Consider the following 17,322-nt stretch of genomic DNA (forward strand, 5'->3'; position numbering starts at 1 on the left):
CTGAGGATGAGCATGCCAAGCCAACGGCTAATCTACCGCATGGTCCTCTGTGACCCTGAAAGTAGGAAAGCCCTTCATTACTAATAGGTACGTCAGTTACAGAAAAGAAGTCATTTAAAGAATTACATATTCAAAATGTGGCTTATTTGACCTCAGTGACACCTTGAGTGAAGGTCAATTCCATTTCTTTGAACAAGCTTGGTAGCTTTTTATCCCCGCATGCTAAAGGCCAAATATGAGTACCCTGGTTGTTCAGTTTTTAAGAAAAAGTTGTTTGAATAGAAAAGTTTAAAAACAGTGTACAACGACAAATTAAGCCCTATTTCTATACCTCATTTAAGCCAGATGACCTATTATACAGAGACAGTGAGTGGCACTTTACTTCAAATCGTAAACCGTTATTGGATTCTTTTGATGTCCATCAAATGTTAAACTAACTGTCTCACCTGTTACTGCAAACAATGCCTTCAGGTTTGTTAAGACAAAGTCAAAGAGAGGATATGACGACAGGAATAGTAAACTGCTGCAAGTTTTAAGAAGGTGAAAGCGATCCTAGATCTTTTGACAGTCATTCCTTCAGGAGTGGGCTAGTTCATATGGAATATTGAATGAAGATATACACCTCCTGGGCATATGGTCTAATGACTGCTTCAAATGTTATATTCATTTAAAGGCCCACTACGTTTCCGAAACCGGCTTTAAATTTTTAAAATGGGAATGTAAAACGAGATTAATTATTTCGTAGAGTCGCAAAAGTTACTAATTTACTGTTAATACTACACGTATTATCACCTTCTGAACAATTTGATTAAAAGGAATAAAATGTTAATTTTCATAGCTCGGGTCGACTTATGTTTTCCGCCGTCGTCCTAAATACCGCGCAGTAGCTATATATAGTTGACTATCACTGCGCCAGACAAAAACAGCGAAATGACTCTCCAGTGTTATCATATATTGCACTGGTAATCTTGCATACGTTTGGTGTTGTAACCTCATCTTAGGCCATCGGTATATATTTTCTGATGTTATTGATGTTTTTGCTCCGGAAAGGTATTGGGCCTTTAAATCAAGATACCTGGTAGAAACCTTTAAGCCCTTACCACATCCTTGAAAAAAAAAAGAAAATCTTGGGAAAAACATTAACATCAGACAAGAGATCCCAGAGGGATCTTGGTGCCCACCATAGAATGATCTATGTCTGACAATGGAAAGAAGGATCTTTTCCCTGCTTTTCAAACTTTTTCAAATATACAACATATGATATTTAAGACAAATCGCTTTATTGTTCTCTGAGAATCAGCGGTGAAATCCAAGATGGCGACAGGTTGGCCATCTTGTTGACCAATCAGTCCCAAAGGTACTATGCACAACTAAAGCCCAAGGGGAAACTATGCATGAAATATGAGAAATACCCTTCAGTAATTGCAGACAAATAGCGATAACTATCCAAATACAAGATGGCTGCCTGGCGGCCATCTTGTTGACCGATAAGTCTAAAAATGCAATATGCATAACTAGGGTCATAGGGGAACATACATATGACATTTGAGAAACAACCCTTCAGTACTTTCTGAGAAATAGCGGTAACAACTTTAACTATCAAAATCCAAGATGGCCACCGGTCGGCTATCTTGTTGACCGATCTTTCTCAAAACGTGATATGCACAACCTGGGTCCTAGGGGAAACATACATATGAAATTTGATAAAGATCCCTTCAGTACTTTCTGAGAAATAGCGGTAACAATTTTAACTATCAAAATCCAAGATGGCCGCCAGTCGCCCATCTTGTTGAGCGATCTTTCTCAAAATGTGATATGCACAACCTGGGTCCTAGGGGAAACATACATATGAAATTTGAGAAAGATCCCTTCAGTACTTTCTGAGAAATAGCGGTAACAAACTTTAACTATCAAAATCCAAGATGGCCGCTGTTCGGCCATCTTGTTGAGCGATCGGTCCCAAAATGCAATATGCACAGCTAGGGTCCTAGGGGAACCTACATATAAAATTTGAGAAAGATCCCTTCAGTGCTTTCTGAGAAATAGCGGTAACAAGAATTGTTAATGGACGGACAGACGGACGGACGGACCACGGACGAAAGGCAATTTGAATAGCCCACCATCTGATAATGGTGGGCTAAAAATGTGTATTGATAGCCTAAAATGATGTAATCAAATAAATGCAAGATCCCCTCTGTAATGTATGCTAACAGTGAAATTCATTGCGCTGTTTTGCCATGTGGCACAGTGACAGTGATATTAATCTTGTTTTAAATTTCCATTTTAAAAATTAAAAGCTGTTTCTGTAAGGTAGTGGGCCTTTAATCAGTTAAATTTCCATTTCCTTTTCACCTGATAGCCCTTTCTGTGTTCAATTGAAAATTCCTAGAAAGCGAGTGGGTCTATCTCAAATTTCACATGAATGTTCCAAATTGTTTAAAGTTGTGCATACATGTATTCTATTTAAAGACAGATAGGAAAACAATGTGACTGACAGGGGCTATTTTTATTTTGATCATTGAAAATTGTAACTGCGTTTCCTCAGAAAGTACAGAAAGGATCTTTTTCAATTTTTTGTGCATGTTGCATTTCAGGATTGATTGAAAAACATCATGCCAGCTGACAGGAGGCAATGTTTTTGGATATACATTTGTAATTATACATTGTACATGTAGTACTGGTATTATAATATATCTTTGAAGTTTGATACCTTTCCTCACGAGGGTTTAGATGGATGCTTCCCAAATTCCATATGTAGTTTCAAAAAGTTTCTAGTTATGTATATTCTATTTCATGACAGATCAGAAAGCAACATTCTTAGGTAAATTACAGATAGCCATTTGAATTTTGATAATTGAAGCTGGTTGCCGATATTCAAATTTCTAAGAAAGTATTGCATGGATCTTTCTTAATTGCATGTAAGATCTCCTTTGTTGAACATTTTAAGATGGACAGGTTACTTTCTTAGATATACAGTCGTCTTGAATTTTGACAAAATTCATTTGAAATTTATTTGTGTAACTCGGATGTGCAGTTGGCCATCTTTCCTTTGATTGACATAAATGTATCAATGATTAGTACCAACATTATTCTGGGATCTAAATTGTACATAAATGAATAACAATCAATAAGTAAAATCTAAGTAGTTTTATTCACACATCACAGATGTATTTCATGTCTCAGTCACACAAATACACAACAGAACATTCACTCCAGCCTATCACATCACTCGTTTCTAACTCTTAATCCACACAGATTTTTAATAATCAGCGAGGCAAACCCATCTTCATTCCCATGGTAGATTTGGAATTAAATATTTAAGAAATATCCCTGCATTGCAACATATAGGATCCTGTTCATTGTAGAGATGATGTCTCCTCGCAGCCACGTAAACTATACTCCCGATTATGATTGGGAAATATAGTAAGTTGTTTTACAGCTATGAACTGTAGTCATATTCCTCATCTGTTTGTAGTAGAGGTAGCAGCTAGCCTTATAGCTATCCTCAGTGGTCAAACTTCTCCAGTGCCTAGAGTTTATCACCAAATGTTACACAATTAATTGTCATATACATGTACATAGTTACACTCGTGAGAAGAATTACCACCGATGGTTCAATTAAAACATTTTTATGTGATGTAGTCTCTATCTATAATTTCATTCCCATTTTTTTGAAATGTTTAATTGTTCAAGGTGGCTTTCTATGGAATAGTGAGGTCGCTTCTCCAGCCATTTCACTTCATTCTGTTTCTTTATCTTTGTTAACCATTCTTCTCTATATCCTGCTTCCCTTAGTGCTTTAGCAGATCCATGTTCCTCCTCCTGAAAAGGTGCACCAAAAGTTTGGACATAGATTTGAATAGTTCTTAATATCAATATTTGACAGAACATAATGTACCATACATAAATATAGATATATATATATATATATAAAAGAATAGTCAGCAGTTATTGTTTTTATTTCCATGTATGTAAATAGATATATTGATCTTTATATACAAAGAAATACATAATCATATATTTGCTGTATCAAATGTTTGCGTTTTCGTTCAAAATGCAAAATAAGCCAAAATATGACCATGTTCAAAATATCCCACTTTAATGTATCAGTATAGATATCCTTGATTGGATCATAGTATTCATCTAATGACCAAATTTCATTAATTCAGTCAAGATTGACACTTTTTAGAGACAGAGAGTGTATGTAACAGGCAGCCATACTGACATGGACAAACTCAAATAGATATCCCAAAGTTCGACAAAAGCAGGTGATAAAACAAGAGGCCCATGGGCCGTAATGATCATCTGACTATTAGCACAATACAACATAGTCGTTTAAAGATTTTAGTATTTGACCCCTGTGACCTTGAATGAAGGTCAAGGTCATTCATTTGAACAAACTTGGAAGCTCTTCATCCCAGCATGTCACAGGCCCAATATCAGGTCTCTAGGCCTCCTAGTTTTTCTCAAAAGACATTTAAAGATTTTAACCTATTTTACCCCTGTGACCTTGAATGAAGGTCAAGGTCATTCATTTGAACATACTTGGTAGCCCTTCACCTCAGCATGCTACAGGCCCGATATGAGTATCCTGGGCCTTCTAGTTCTTTGAAAGAAGTTGCTTTTTAAAGATTTTAGCCTTTTTGACCTCTGAGTCCTTGAATGCAGGTCAAGGTCATTCATTTGAACAAACTTGGTAGCCATTCATTCTAGCATGTTACAGGCCCAATATGAGTATCCTGGGCCTTTTGGTTCTTGAGAAGTTGTTTAAAGATTTAAGCCTATTTGACCCCTGTGAACTTCAATGAAGGTCAAGGTCATTCATTTCAACAAACTTGGTAGCCTTTCATCCCAGCATGTTACAGGACTAATATCAGGTCTCTAAGCCTCTTAGTTATTCACAAGAACTCATTTAAAGATTTTAGCCTAATTGACCCTGTGACCTTGAATGAAGATCAAGGTCATTCATTTGAACAAACTGGGAAACCCTTCATCCCAAAACAAACCTGGTAGTTCTTCATCTCAGAATGCTAAAAGCTCAGTACCCTGGGCATTCTGGTTCTCATTCTGGTTCTTGAGAAGAAGTTGTTTAAAAGATTTAAGCCTTTTTGACCCCTGTGACCTTTAATGAAGGTCAAGGTCATTCATTTTAACAAACTTGATAGCCCTTCATCACAGCATGCTACAGGTCAAATACCAGTGCCCTGGGCCTTTCAGTTATTGAGAAGTCATTTGAATGAAAAGTTTACCCACAGCGCCAGTTGACGGCGCACAACGACGGACGGTACATGATGACAATAGGTCATCCTGACCCTTTGGGTCAGATGACCTACAAATAATTACATGAATGTATCATTATTAAAGTTACCTGAGTAATATAAGGTTTGTTGAGCATTTCCATATTTCTTGCATTCTGTAGAATATTCTTCACAGCAGTTTTCTTGTGTGTGTTTTCAACTCTTCGTATTACTTTGTATTTCCTGTAACAGACATTTTATTATACTGATTAATCTGTAACAGAATAACATAGTTCTTACCTCTTGATGAACATATATTTGAATGTGTGCATAGAAAAATATCTGAGCTAGTGATGTTTTGTTCAAGTGTCAAATTATTCATTCCGATATATATGTAAAAAAATGTAGGTGAACCCAACTTGATTTAATAAGTGCCCCGATAAGGAATTCCAATAGGGATAAAAATGAGTAAACATTTAGTGGAATTGTACATGGTCAATTATCCGTGGCCAGCACAGGTAGCTCAATGGGTAGAGGATATAGGTAGTACTCAGAGGTTGGTAAGACAGGAACACAACATCTACTGGGACAGGTGAGACGGGAACAGATCTGTCTGGCTCAATTACTCTTCTTGAAATCGGGTATTTTTCTGCTCTGTGTGAATTGATCAATCTTGTCAAAAACATTTTATTACAGGTTAGACACAATGCAATGTCTCACAGAAGTCTCATCAAGCTAACCCTCTAACATTGTTGGAGTACTGTACTGAGTACTGTACTCCTACTGTCTTCTAATTGTAAGCTGAGCAGCTTCAATAAACTGCAAATAACGCCATGAGAGTGATTAGAGATTAGAGAATAGTGTTGGGAATCGGTTGAAATTTCATGGTCGATCATCAATTTTATTTAACCAATCAATGATCGATTAAATTCGTTTATTTTTTTTCCTTGGTGTATAAACAAGTCTCATATTAAAATTTCCTCCAAAGGCTTCCGATCCCAAGGCCTCTCTGTGCCGTCTTGTTTTCATGTTGCTTATTTTCTTCACAAATCATGCGTATCTGAACGTTTACATTACTATGTAGTGCTTATGTGCTCTTCAATTCGTCTAGATGCTTAAAATTTGAAATGATATGAGTGACAACCACACACAAGGGAATGATTTTAACAAGTTAGCTATGATATTTTTGCATGTTTTAGAGATCAGCTAACTTTATACTTTCGTTTATCATGGTGTCGGAAAATTCCAACAAACTCAATTTACAGATTTATTACTCGATTAATTGATCAAACACCTCAAACCAACGACATTCAACAAACTTGATTAATCCGAATACCACTAATAGAGAATCAGACTAAGTTTGCTTGGGAAAAACCAAATGATGACCATCACATGTATTTTTAGTTTTGGGGTACACAAACAGAAGAGCAAGCTTGATTTGTTCAAGGTTGGAAATGAAACAAGAAAATGTCTATGCGTGATCACTGTGATTCCATTCAGCAGATATAAGCAAAGTAAAGAAGAATACAGTAACACATGTTTACTTTATAATGAACATGTTTACAGCAAATACATGCTTATAAAAGAGCAATTTCCATCCCCCGTTAAGATTTCTTAAAGATGTATATATGTCTGCAATGTGTATAATAAACTTTACTTATAATAAAGCAATTTCATTGTTCCCATGGCCAAGAGGTCTGAGGTTTGGTATAACCATTTTTTACTGTATATATCCTTGGTGACAGCTATGCGTCTATAAGTGAATGGGTATGATTGTCTGGTCCTGTGGTCTGTAAGGTGAAGAATTTGACTATAGTCTATTGCCATGTGATGATGAATGATTTTATAGAATAATATTGTTAATCATGTTCTTTTTCTGCGAGTTTGTAGTGAGGTCCTGTTGAGGTTTTTCATCATGTCTAGTACTGAACTTGCGTGTTGTGTAGCATGCTGCTCTGTGTTGTGTTGGTTTGGTTTGTTTTTCCAATGCATGATTTGGTTTGTTTGGTGAGGTCCAATAAGGAGGAGCAGTTTGGGTCGGACAAGGACGTTAATGAAAAGGATATGTCCCACTGGGTTTGGGGCAAGTATGGCGCTTGCGCTTTTGTGTTTGTGCACTGACCGTGACGTTGGGCAATGACTGATTTTCCTTTTCCTCCGCCAGCGCAGCCTTTGATGTAGCTTGCGTGTCACTGTGCGAGGGTTACCGTCTTACTTTTTGAAGCGTGCTGTCATTTCATGAGCTGTTGTGAGAAAGTCTGCTGTGTATACATGTGTACTAGGCCTATACTATATAAAAGGACAAGGGAACCAACAGCTCGCTTGGAAGAGGTACACCTTTACTCAAATTTAAAGGCTCCCTGATTCATTAATATAATTCACATGGTAGGAACGTGAGGATGTGTGTGGGAGAGTGTAAGGATGTGTATATTAATTAATTTGTAATTTGATGTTTAATTTGTATTTATAGCATGTTGTACATTACTGGAAGAGGGAAATGGTTGATATAGTTTCAGTTCTCACATTCTAACGTCATTGTACCCAAATTGATACTGTACCCAAATTGATACCCTAATTGAAAAAATACCTAAAACATTTGTGTTGTTAAAGTTTACCTCATTTCTCAGTGGTGATACCAAAGATGCATCATTTATTGATAATTACGCTTCGTTTTATGTAACTATTTCTGTTATTTTCTCTGAAAGATAACTTTGAAATTGATAACTCTGTCTGAAACGTGTTAATCCCTAGAAATGTGGTCGTGCGACAATTACTATTTGTACTATAATAGTGTTTTTTTCAAAGCGTAAGGCCTTCTCAAAGAAAATTTTCTTAAATAATGAAATTTAAGATATAAACACTTAACAGAAATAGATAAAATATAGTTGCCACACATTATTTTTTTATTTAGTCACATGCAAATTGCTCTTTGTATAGCGTTATTTTGCCATCTTAATTTTTAATAAAACTGTTACTAGATTCAAGTATTTTGTAACTTGATTGATTCATAATTATGTATGTAGTTTTTTTTTACATTGAAATTTTTTACAATAATTAAAAATATTTGATAGTGGTCTTTTGACATATACACCACATTGGAACTATATAAGTTTAGGTGAATGCCACAGAAAACTGAATTTAAATCATTGAAATATCACATAAGTCATTACGTGGTGTTACAGAGTACCAAATTAGCACAGGTACTGTTGTGAAAACACTTGTACAATTTTTACAGTAAAATGTATAACTGTATTCAGTATAACTTGTTATAATAAACGCAACTTCGTCCCCTTTATAAAGTAAGTATAAATTCAATTTGGGTACACATCAAAAATCTATATAGACAAGGAGTGCACAAGATTTAAACGGAGTGCACTAGCGATACCCTTGTAGATCGTCTTTCATTAAAATATATACACTTTTATAATATTTTTCTTGCTATTTTAAGTTCTAAAAGTATTGTACGTAAAAATAGCTTAATCACATATTCTTTATTAAAAAACTGAACGTCTTTAAAAGATCATGCAGAATTAAATCCACTTTAAACTATATGACGTCCTCCACTAATTGGTGGCTAGTTTACCTACAAGTACCCAATTCAGCTTGTTTTGATTCTTAATTACGGTACACACAATAAGTTTATAATCCCAACCCCGCCAGTTATCTTGATCGTATATTGCGTCATGGTCCAATAATTATAACTTGTCAAACATACAGGTAAGCCACAGTATCCAGCGCGCACTATACAGGTGCCTCAAGGTGACCATCGATAGATGGCCAGAGGGCAGAATCGTTACCTTCTAGCTGTGTTTGCACGGTTTTATGAGAATGGGGGCAGTATCTTTATATAAGATGTGATTTTAGAATTGTTTCTATGGAAGTTTGTTAAGACAAACAAATATACTTTACCGTTTAAAAATCATATAGGTTCATTGGGATGAGGTAAAAACTAGCTGGCTAAAACATATAGTAAGTGATGCTGAGTACATCTCAATTATTGTCATGACAGGCAGCCGTGAAGTGGAGCTGACGGGAGCTGTACAATGCGTAAATCATGCATGTCTGTCACAACCATTGAATTTACCAATAACCACATGTATATATTATAATCAAAATTAATGTAGATTAGGTTACTTTATTGAACATTGTAATATGGTATTTATATATACATAGTCATGATAATCATCAGTTTCTGATATATGTCGTATAAATCATTCTAACTGTAAAAGGAGCGGGTCAACGGTGTGACTTGTAAATAGTGTTAAATACGGTCTCTGTCACTCAGCTGACGGAGCATGCTTCTTTGGCTCAGTCGGTAGAGCCGTTGATTTCCACACCGGAGACCCGTTCGATTCCTGGTCGGGGCACTCGACAGGAATGTGTATTTTCCCTGTTCTTCTACATAACAATAAAAATAAGCACTGTAATAAGAAAAACAAAACATCAAAACAAAGTTTGTATGCTCTTTTTGAAAACAAAACAGAAAAAAAGTGAAGCACACCATGCAACAAATATCATATAAGAGAAATCTACGTGTATTGGTATCAATTTGGGTTCAATGACGTTAGTATTCTACGTTACAAGTCCCTGTGCGACAGACCGGTTGGCCAAGGTAATCGTGGATAAATTTTTTAAACGAATTCGAAATTCACAAATACGAGAAAAAATCATATGTTAAATTAAATGAACGTAATGTAAATGACTTATTTACCCTGCAAATGGCTGTCCGCCAAGACTCTTATATCTTTTGAAATATCCTAACACACATGTTAGTCGCATCTTGACTGTCGAAAGTCGTCCTCGGTCGACCTTGACCGTGACTTACAGTAGTTTCGTAACACCAAATCTGATACGGCATTTTTACCATTGTATAAAAAAAACTGCTTAAATATGCATTTATTTATTTTAGAAGTTAAAAATCGGCATATGCCCTTTTTATCTTTTGTTAAAATTGCACATTTGTTGGAATATTACAAATGTATTCATTTATTCGAAACTAAACTCACTGACAAAAAAACAAAATGGCAGCTCGCATGTGCATGCGACTACAGCACATGAGAAAGTCGAAGTTAATTGCAGACTCGGCCTATGTAAAGGGTAATTATAGTATTTGGCTATGCCAAGCACAGAAAAAAATAGTCAACACATCCAATCAGGTCAATCATCGGCGAATTTGTTTTGATAGAATCCGGCTTGTGTCGTAATGTTTGGAGGGTGGCCGTTCGTAGGGTCACAGCACAGACGCCTGTGGTCACAGGTTCTGACAGTGAACCACTGTCCGGCAGTGCATTTTTCAGCACTAGACTAAGTACTTAGGCGTTACAGTTACCTCCGACCTGAAATGGCGTACATATGTTTGTAAAATATTCTGTATCCTAGGCCTATCGACAATAAGCCCCCGCCACTATATGAATGAAGGCAAGGCCTTAAAGGGCGCAGCCAGATGTTTCAGTAACCATTAATTATGCAATGTTAATACGTTCAATTTATGGAAATAAAGGAGCCGAATTTTCTGTTTATTTTTTATTCATATATTCACACCTCAAACACTTATTTGGTAAAGAAAATTCACACAAGAAAAATGAAGAAATTTTTATTTCTGTAACAGATATTCCGTTTTTGGCCAGTGGACTATATTGGAAGGTTGTCTATCACTTGAACGCTTGCAAATAAAGAGCAATAGTACTGAGCTTCTGTCAGATGAAGATTACATTTGTCGGATCATAAAAGCGTTTGGACTGCTTGATTATATATAATGAGCTGACTTAATAAAAAATGGTGGCCGCAAACTGAAGTTGTCAGTGTGTAGGATTGAATTTGAAAGATTGTGGTTTTTTTTATATTTTCATGTATGTGTTACCTTAGAAGTGCTTCACATTTCGTGCCCTTCGCCCTTGTAATCAAGATGAGTAACTTGATTGGCCTGATAAAACGACCCATTTTGGGGAAAACATGTTTCTGAAATAACCGTTCAAGTTATGCGGCTGGCATAAGTCTCGATTGAAAGAAAAATAATTTATCTTTAATTAGTTATATAGCTTAATTTGTTATATAGTTACTGGAGAGGAGAAAATGTAGTAGCCAGAACGGGATTCGAACCTGGGACCCTCCGAACACAAGCTGAGTGTCTTACCGAATGAGCTACCTGGTCACTGATGATCAACCCAGTCCAATCCCGCATGTTTAACACTTGGCTGAGAGTTATAAGAGTTGTAAACTCCACGCTGATTGGTTAAATGTTTATTACAATCAGCGTGGAGTTCACAATAACTCAGAAACCCATATACCTTGGTAATAGATTGAATACGAAAGTAGATATATAGAAATATAGGCTTTAGAAAGTTGTCAATATACCAGTATGTATGAGGAATTATTTTTCAAATGACATTTCTTTTATTTTATTGATAGATGTTTGTACTAGAACTTTAAAAAATCCGAGATGGAAGCGTCCTGTACTTAAAGAACTATTTAAGAAACGACAACAACTGGGACCCGAGCCGGAAAGGCACCCTTCTGCCTATGGAATTTGGTATGTTATTGTTTTACTTGCTCATTTCTTCAAATATTTATGATTCTCCTAATTGATTGAAATAATTTATGATAATTTCATGAACAAATATAAAGCTGTTATTTTCTGTAATTATATCTTATGAAGATATGTTGCCTATAAATCTGAATAAAGGGACGCGTTATCGTTGTATTTAACATCTTATCTAACTTATAGCAATTTAGATATGATTTGTAGCTTATCGGTAAAGAAAAACTTTTATCTACATGTTTATACTGTATATATAATCGTAAAAAATGTATTATTTTTTACAGGAATTATAATTCGGAAGTGTTTGCATTTGGCAAAAGATTAGGAGAAGACTTTAAAGATGACATACTGAAAAAAGCCCTAATTCTGAGGTAAGTTTTAGTCTATGGGGAAAAATAGATCAATTTTCATTATTAATCATTAGGTCATCTCACATTTTGAACTTTTTCTCAAGTTCTACCGGTTCGGTTTGGCTGAAACGTGCATGAAATAATCCTGATATGGTCCCCTCCAAGTGTTATTATTTTTTTTTTACGGGTCAGTCCAAAATCCAAGATGGCTGCCACAGCTGCCAAGGAAGTCAGATGACTGTTAAGGCCCATGTAATTGGTCAAAGTTTTAAAAAGCAACTTAGTTCATATGTTTCACTTGTGGCAAAATAGACATTTCATTAGTTGGACCTTGGTGTTAGCTTCCACTGTTCAAACATTTATAGAATAAAAGTAAACCAGCTCACTTGAATGTTAGTTTTACCTGCAGCCATAATTGTTATAAAACCTTTGATTCTATTTAGATCTTACCAAGAAGAAGAAGATAAAGTCGAACAAATCCTTTTAGATGATGAGAGTTTAGAGATGGAAGCAGAATCTGGAGGAAACAACGAGGAGCTGGCTGAAAAAGGTGAGTTATATGAAGCTAATGTCCCTATCATCTCAGTTTTAAAATATCAGTTAGTATGTTTAGCTATAATGACCAATTTCCTTTGAAATTTGAGCACCTTTGATCAGATAATTAAACTATCCGGGTAATGGAATTCTAATTTGTACAAAAGCCAGTCAAGTGACTCACAGGCTGATTATTTATATGTGTGGATCTTTTGAAGTATAATTCAGTGAGATAGCACTATAGATTTGACAATACCTAGTTCTAGTTCTCAATCACAAGAAAACTGTTAACAGGAATACTGTTTTTACCTCTCCCAATTCTGTTAAATTCATGTTACTGGGAAATCTTAGATTTGATCATCCTAATCAATTTTCTATCTCATCTGATTTAAAAAAAAAAATTATAGACATAATTATTAATTTTATATCTAAAAAGCTAATAATTTGTTGTTAACAGGAGAGAAAATAGCGTCAAGATATGTCAAGGCTTACCTTAGAGCTATGTACCCACAGATGTTTGAGGAAGGTATCTGGTAAGTAAAAACCGATTCCATCTTTTACAGAGTTACCTTGCTTGTGGTCAGGTATCCATTGGGATGTCATTATATTTTATGATCGAAACTCGAATTAATTTTCTATGAAAAATATGACGTAATCAAGGGAAGATAACTCTATAATATGCAAATTCAAAAGATCATATTCATGTAACTCTTTTCCTTTTACTTAAATGGGCAAAGCCTGATGTCTAATCTTATTGACATTTTGAAACATATTTAAATAAACTTAAGTTTTAAAACAATTATTTCAAGAATAGATCAATATTTCCTAGAATTGAAATTCAATGTTGATTGATGTAATCAAAAGGTCAATATAGAATCTGATTTAAAACATATATTTAGATACTTTTGAAGCTGCTTGACTTGTAGAAAAAATAAATATACAATCATAGACCATTCCAGTGACTTTGTGTGATGAACTTTTACGTGGTCTGTGACAGAACTAACCACAGCTGTGTTAATTTTCAGTGCTGTACACGACTACCTTGTGTCAGACGAGATGTATGCTTACATTGGCAGCCAGCTAGGTCTTAAAGACCTCATTATGAAAATGGTAATCTGCTTTTCTCTTTTGAGCTGTGCATGTGGCAAAGATGTCTTGTAAGAATGACCAGAACTGGTGCTCAGATCTGGACTGCTTTAAGATTTGTACTTACTGTGATAATTTAGTTTTAATTTGTTAACACACAGTATTGGTTTTGTATCTGATCTATAGCATATATATATGATAATAATTTCCCACAACAAAACCCTAATGGAAAAAAATAAGGAATGGTTTTATATATTAAAAATCAAAAGTTTTATTTTTGAAGAAAAACATGTCTTTAGAGACTTCTGAAAAATAATTTATGTTTGATAAAAAAGTTTTTTGGTTTAACTTCAGGATTATCCACCTACAGATGAAGATTACTGTATAACAATGAAGGCGGTGATAGGAGCTCTGGCAGAAAGTCAGGTAAGGACAAACATATCATTGGCATTGATTTATCATTAGTTTACATCTTCTTAATGGCCATAATCTTGCCAAAAAAAAAACACAAAAAAAACAGAAGCCCAGTTTTGAAGGTTGAGGAAAGCTGGAGTACTAGAAGAAAAAACACTGCCCTATGGTTAGTTACTAGGAATTGTCATCTTGGTTTTGAACTTACTAATGGTAGTGTATCAAGACTCCTTAACTATTTATGATCAGCCAATATACTGCAAAGGATGGAAGGCATATTTTCGAAATCTCATTAAGGAACAAATATTGAAACTTATTCAACTTAAGAGATCCTCATCATTTGTTTAAAACAGATGACACCACACTCCTGTCATATTTTGATGGAATAACCTGAAACTGAGGCTATTCTTCATCTTATAACAGAATAGTGACAACCCCCCTCTTTGATGAGACAATCAGAAACACAAAATAGCACTTAGGATTTATGTGAAACCCCTTTAATGGCAAAATAAAGCAAAAATATAAGAGAAGCAAACAAAAACATTGATGATAAACATCTTCTTTCCTGTGAACGTAAATATTCTTCGATGTTTTCAGGATGTTGCTAGAGCGGAAGCCTTTGTTAGAGATTTTGTTGTCGTCCAGCTCGTGGCTGAGGACATCAATGAGATCTGGGATGTCGTCAACCCTATGGGGTTACTTACAGCTGTTCTTAAAAAGATGGGCATGTCAGCACCAGAACCCAGGTACTCAACATTATATGGCTGTCTATTGGACATGTTTAAAACGCTTCAGGAAATTAACCTGATTTACATCTCGGTTAAATACAATGGTTCTGATTAGAGGAAATAATTCCTCAGATATCACATTTGTTTGCGGTAACCTGATATTATTTCATTGCATAAGAAATGTGTAAAACAATAAAGAATTTAAGTGACGTAATCAAATGATGAGTTATCATTTGATCATGATGATGGTAAATTGTGGTTCAAAATACTTTACAAACAATTAATTTGTGGGGTTGATTTTTTTCATCAATTCGTATTGCTATGGTCGCGAACATTTGAGAACCGAATGAATTATTTATGTTTATATACATGTATATGATTATAGCCAAATCAATTAAATTTTCTCATTTTTAGTCCAAATTACGACAATTTTGGCTCGTATTGATAACCAGCTCTATAGTATCGGTTGAAACTTTAGATATATTGGAAACCTAATATTATCAAATGTTGAATATGCAAGAGAGCATGCAACTGGATATTTGTTTTGTAAAATATATAACCTTTAACCTTTGGCATATCATTTTTGATTTTATTTATAACTATTTCCCCTTTTTGCAGGTTGATATGGAAGTCTGGAGCGTCAACAGTCATGTCAGTATATCATGTAGGGGTGTACAGCGACAGGACACTATTAGGACGAGGTAATTAAGAGTTTTTACTAGGCATAAAAAAAATTATATTTTCCACTTCAAATTGGATATATCTACAGGCAGAGAAAATATTGAGTATGTATAATTTGGGAACATGGAATGTCATTGATAGTTAGGGAGTTCTCTATGTCTTATCATATTCCCATTCAAACAAGGCTGAAGTAGAAAAATGTTCAAAGTGTAAATTTGAACTGTAAACCAACTTTATAGTATTGTCTCGTATGATTTAATAAGTATTTTCATTAATCACAGTTAAAAATATTTTTAAGCACATCTGGAGTAGAACCATACAAGTCTAAAAATCATAAGATATGCAAACACAAAATCTATTCATCACAAGCATGAGTCGGTTAGCTATAAAGTTTTGTATATGAGGAAGGAGAAGTAAATATTTACGTTTTGCATTTCAGCTCCTGGTGAAACTGTGTCAATAGCAGAGGACATGGCAGCGAGAGATGCCTTGAAAAAACTCATGAACACTCAGGACAGTCGATCACCAATGAAATTCCGTGAGGAAAATTTACAAATAGACTATAATAGGAAAAATGCCAGTATTAGCGATCTTCATGTGGGGTCCTGAAATTCAACAAACAATAGAAATTTTAAAGATATAGACTTCATATCAATTCACAAGTACATTATGTGATACGATAGATTTGGAGAAGGAATTGCCTCCCTTTTGTGTTGGGCATTGTATCGTGGAGATGATCAACTGGATGAGAAGTGAGAAGTCCGTCTTACTTCTTCCACACAGTTAAAACTAAATAAATGTAGTTTGCTTCTTGTTTGTGTGTCATATACTGTGGTTACCTCCCTTTGATATATGGAACAATGAAATGGCTGTGTTATATCTGTTGTGTTTTCATGACTTACAAATACATATTATTATTAGTAAAGGATGACCAAGATTGACAATTAAATAATTCTAATTTAAAGAACATGTGAGTTTGTTACTGTCTAACCTGTCAGAAGTTTGTTGGATGATTATCTGGGACGTTTTAGTTTAATATACGATTTGGACTGGTTTGACAGTTTGTAGAAGTGATTATTTCAAGTATAAATCCCGATGAACCTACAGATTTTGATATGAGCTTTTGAAGGTTTTGTCAAGGGTCGTCTGAAAACATCATAAAATCACTAAGTCTACATTAATTCAAAATGATTTTACATGTAATGACTAGGTCTAACCATTCTTACCATATAACGTTTATCGAAAGCAGACCTGTTACTTAGCCTTTGTATGGGATTTATAGCTACAAAGTGTGCTGAAATGAATTCAATGTCAGTATATAGAATACCAGTCTCTAGATACATGTAATTGTTTAGCTACATAGTTTTTATCCCTATCTTGATTCTAGATTCCTGTGTTTCAAACTAGGGAGAGGTAACTTGGTATTAGAATTCTGCGGAGAAAATCTTATCAATAACTTATAGGGTCTGGTGGCCAGTCTAATCCTTTCCAACTTAATATTTGGCTCAATTTGAAATGACTTGCTGAGAGAAGATGAAGAAAGAAGAGGTCTATGGACATGGAACGGTCAAAATGATCAAAGACAATTTGTCCCATCGCCAGCTTTCAACCCCTTGCTGTCAATGTGTACATGTATGTAAATTGAACCAAATGGGCTAGCATATATTGCCATATCCTGAAAATCTGATAATTAGGTCTCTCGGTCTATTATTGCAAAGTCATCAATTCAAATATTTCACCACAAAAATCATGAAAAT

General features: G+C 35.0%; 2 protein-coding genes across 2 annotated transcripts; one reads left to right on the forward strand and one right to left on the reverse strand.

The window, feature by feature from the left end:
* Nucleotides 1-3,132: 3,132 nt before the first annotated feature.
* LOC138332338 (large ribosomal subunit protein mL63-like) lies at nucleotides 3,133-10,054 on the reverse strand. The gene is made up of 3 exons (XM_069280396.1): nucleotides 9,949-10,054; nucleotides 5,369-5,480; nucleotides 3,133-3,822 (listed from the first exon to the last, which is right to left on the reverse strand). Exons 1-3 carry the CDS (start codon nucleotides 10,014-10,016, stop codon nucleotides 3,658-3,660), a joined length of 345 nt encoding a protein of 114 aa, XP_069136497.1. The 5' UTR covers nucleotides 10,017-10,054; the 3' UTR covers nucleotides 3,133-3,657.
* Nucleotides 10,055-10,253: 199 nt separating this feature from the next.
* LOC138332337 (large ribosomal subunit protein mL44-like) lies at nucleotides 10,254-16,532 on the forward strand. The gene is made up of 10 exons (XM_069280395.1): nucleotides 10,254-10,334; nucleotides 11,646-11,766; nucleotides 12,060-12,146; nucleotides 12,569-12,675; nucleotides 13,117-13,192; nucleotides 13,685-13,769; nucleotides 14,100-14,171; nucleotides 14,754-14,902; nucleotides 15,503-15,585; nucleotides 16,005-16,532. Exons 1-10 carry the CDS (start codon nucleotides 10,259-10,261, stop codon nucleotides 16,172-16,174), a joined length of 1,026 nt encoding a protein of 341 aa, XP_069136496.1. The 5' UTR covers nucleotides 10,254-10,258; the 3' UTR covers nucleotides 16,175-16,532.
* Nucleotides 16,533-17,322: the final 790 nt, after the last annotated feature.

Source organism: Argopecten irradians, chromosome 9, assembly GCF_041381155.1.
Source record: "Argopecten irradians isolate NY chromosome 9, Ai_NY, whole genome shotgun sequence".
Taxonomy (NCBI): Eukaryota; Metazoa; Mollusca; class Bivalvia; order Pectinida; family Pectinidae; genus Argopecten; species Argopecten irradians.

Bases quoted from the DNA above. Each gene is read 5' to 3' on its own strand.
- LOC138332338 (XM_069280396.1), bottom strand. From the start codon at position 10,016: ATGCGACTAACATGTGTGTTAGGATATTTCAAAAGATATAAGAGTCTT. The intron at 5,481-9,948 runs GTAAATAAGTCA...TGTCTGTTACAG, and splicing joins GGCGGACAGCCATTTGCAGG to GAAATACAAAGTAATACGAA. The intron at 3,823-5,368 runs GTAACTTTAATA...GCACCTTTTCAG, and splicing joins ACAAACCTTATATTACTCAG to GAGGAGGAACATGGATCTGC.
- LOC138332337 (XM_069280395.1), top strand. From the start codon at position 10,259: ATGGCAGCTCGCATGTGCATGCGACTACAGCACATGAGAAAGTCGAAG. The intron at 12,147-12,568 runs GTAAGTTTTAGT...GATTCTATTTAG, and splicing joins AAAAAAGCCCTAATTCTGAG to ATCTTACCAAGAAGAAGAAG. The intron at 14,903-15,502 runs GTACTCAACATT...CCCTTTTTGCAG, and splicing joins ATGTCAGCACCAGAACCCAG to GTTGATATGGAAGTCTGGAG.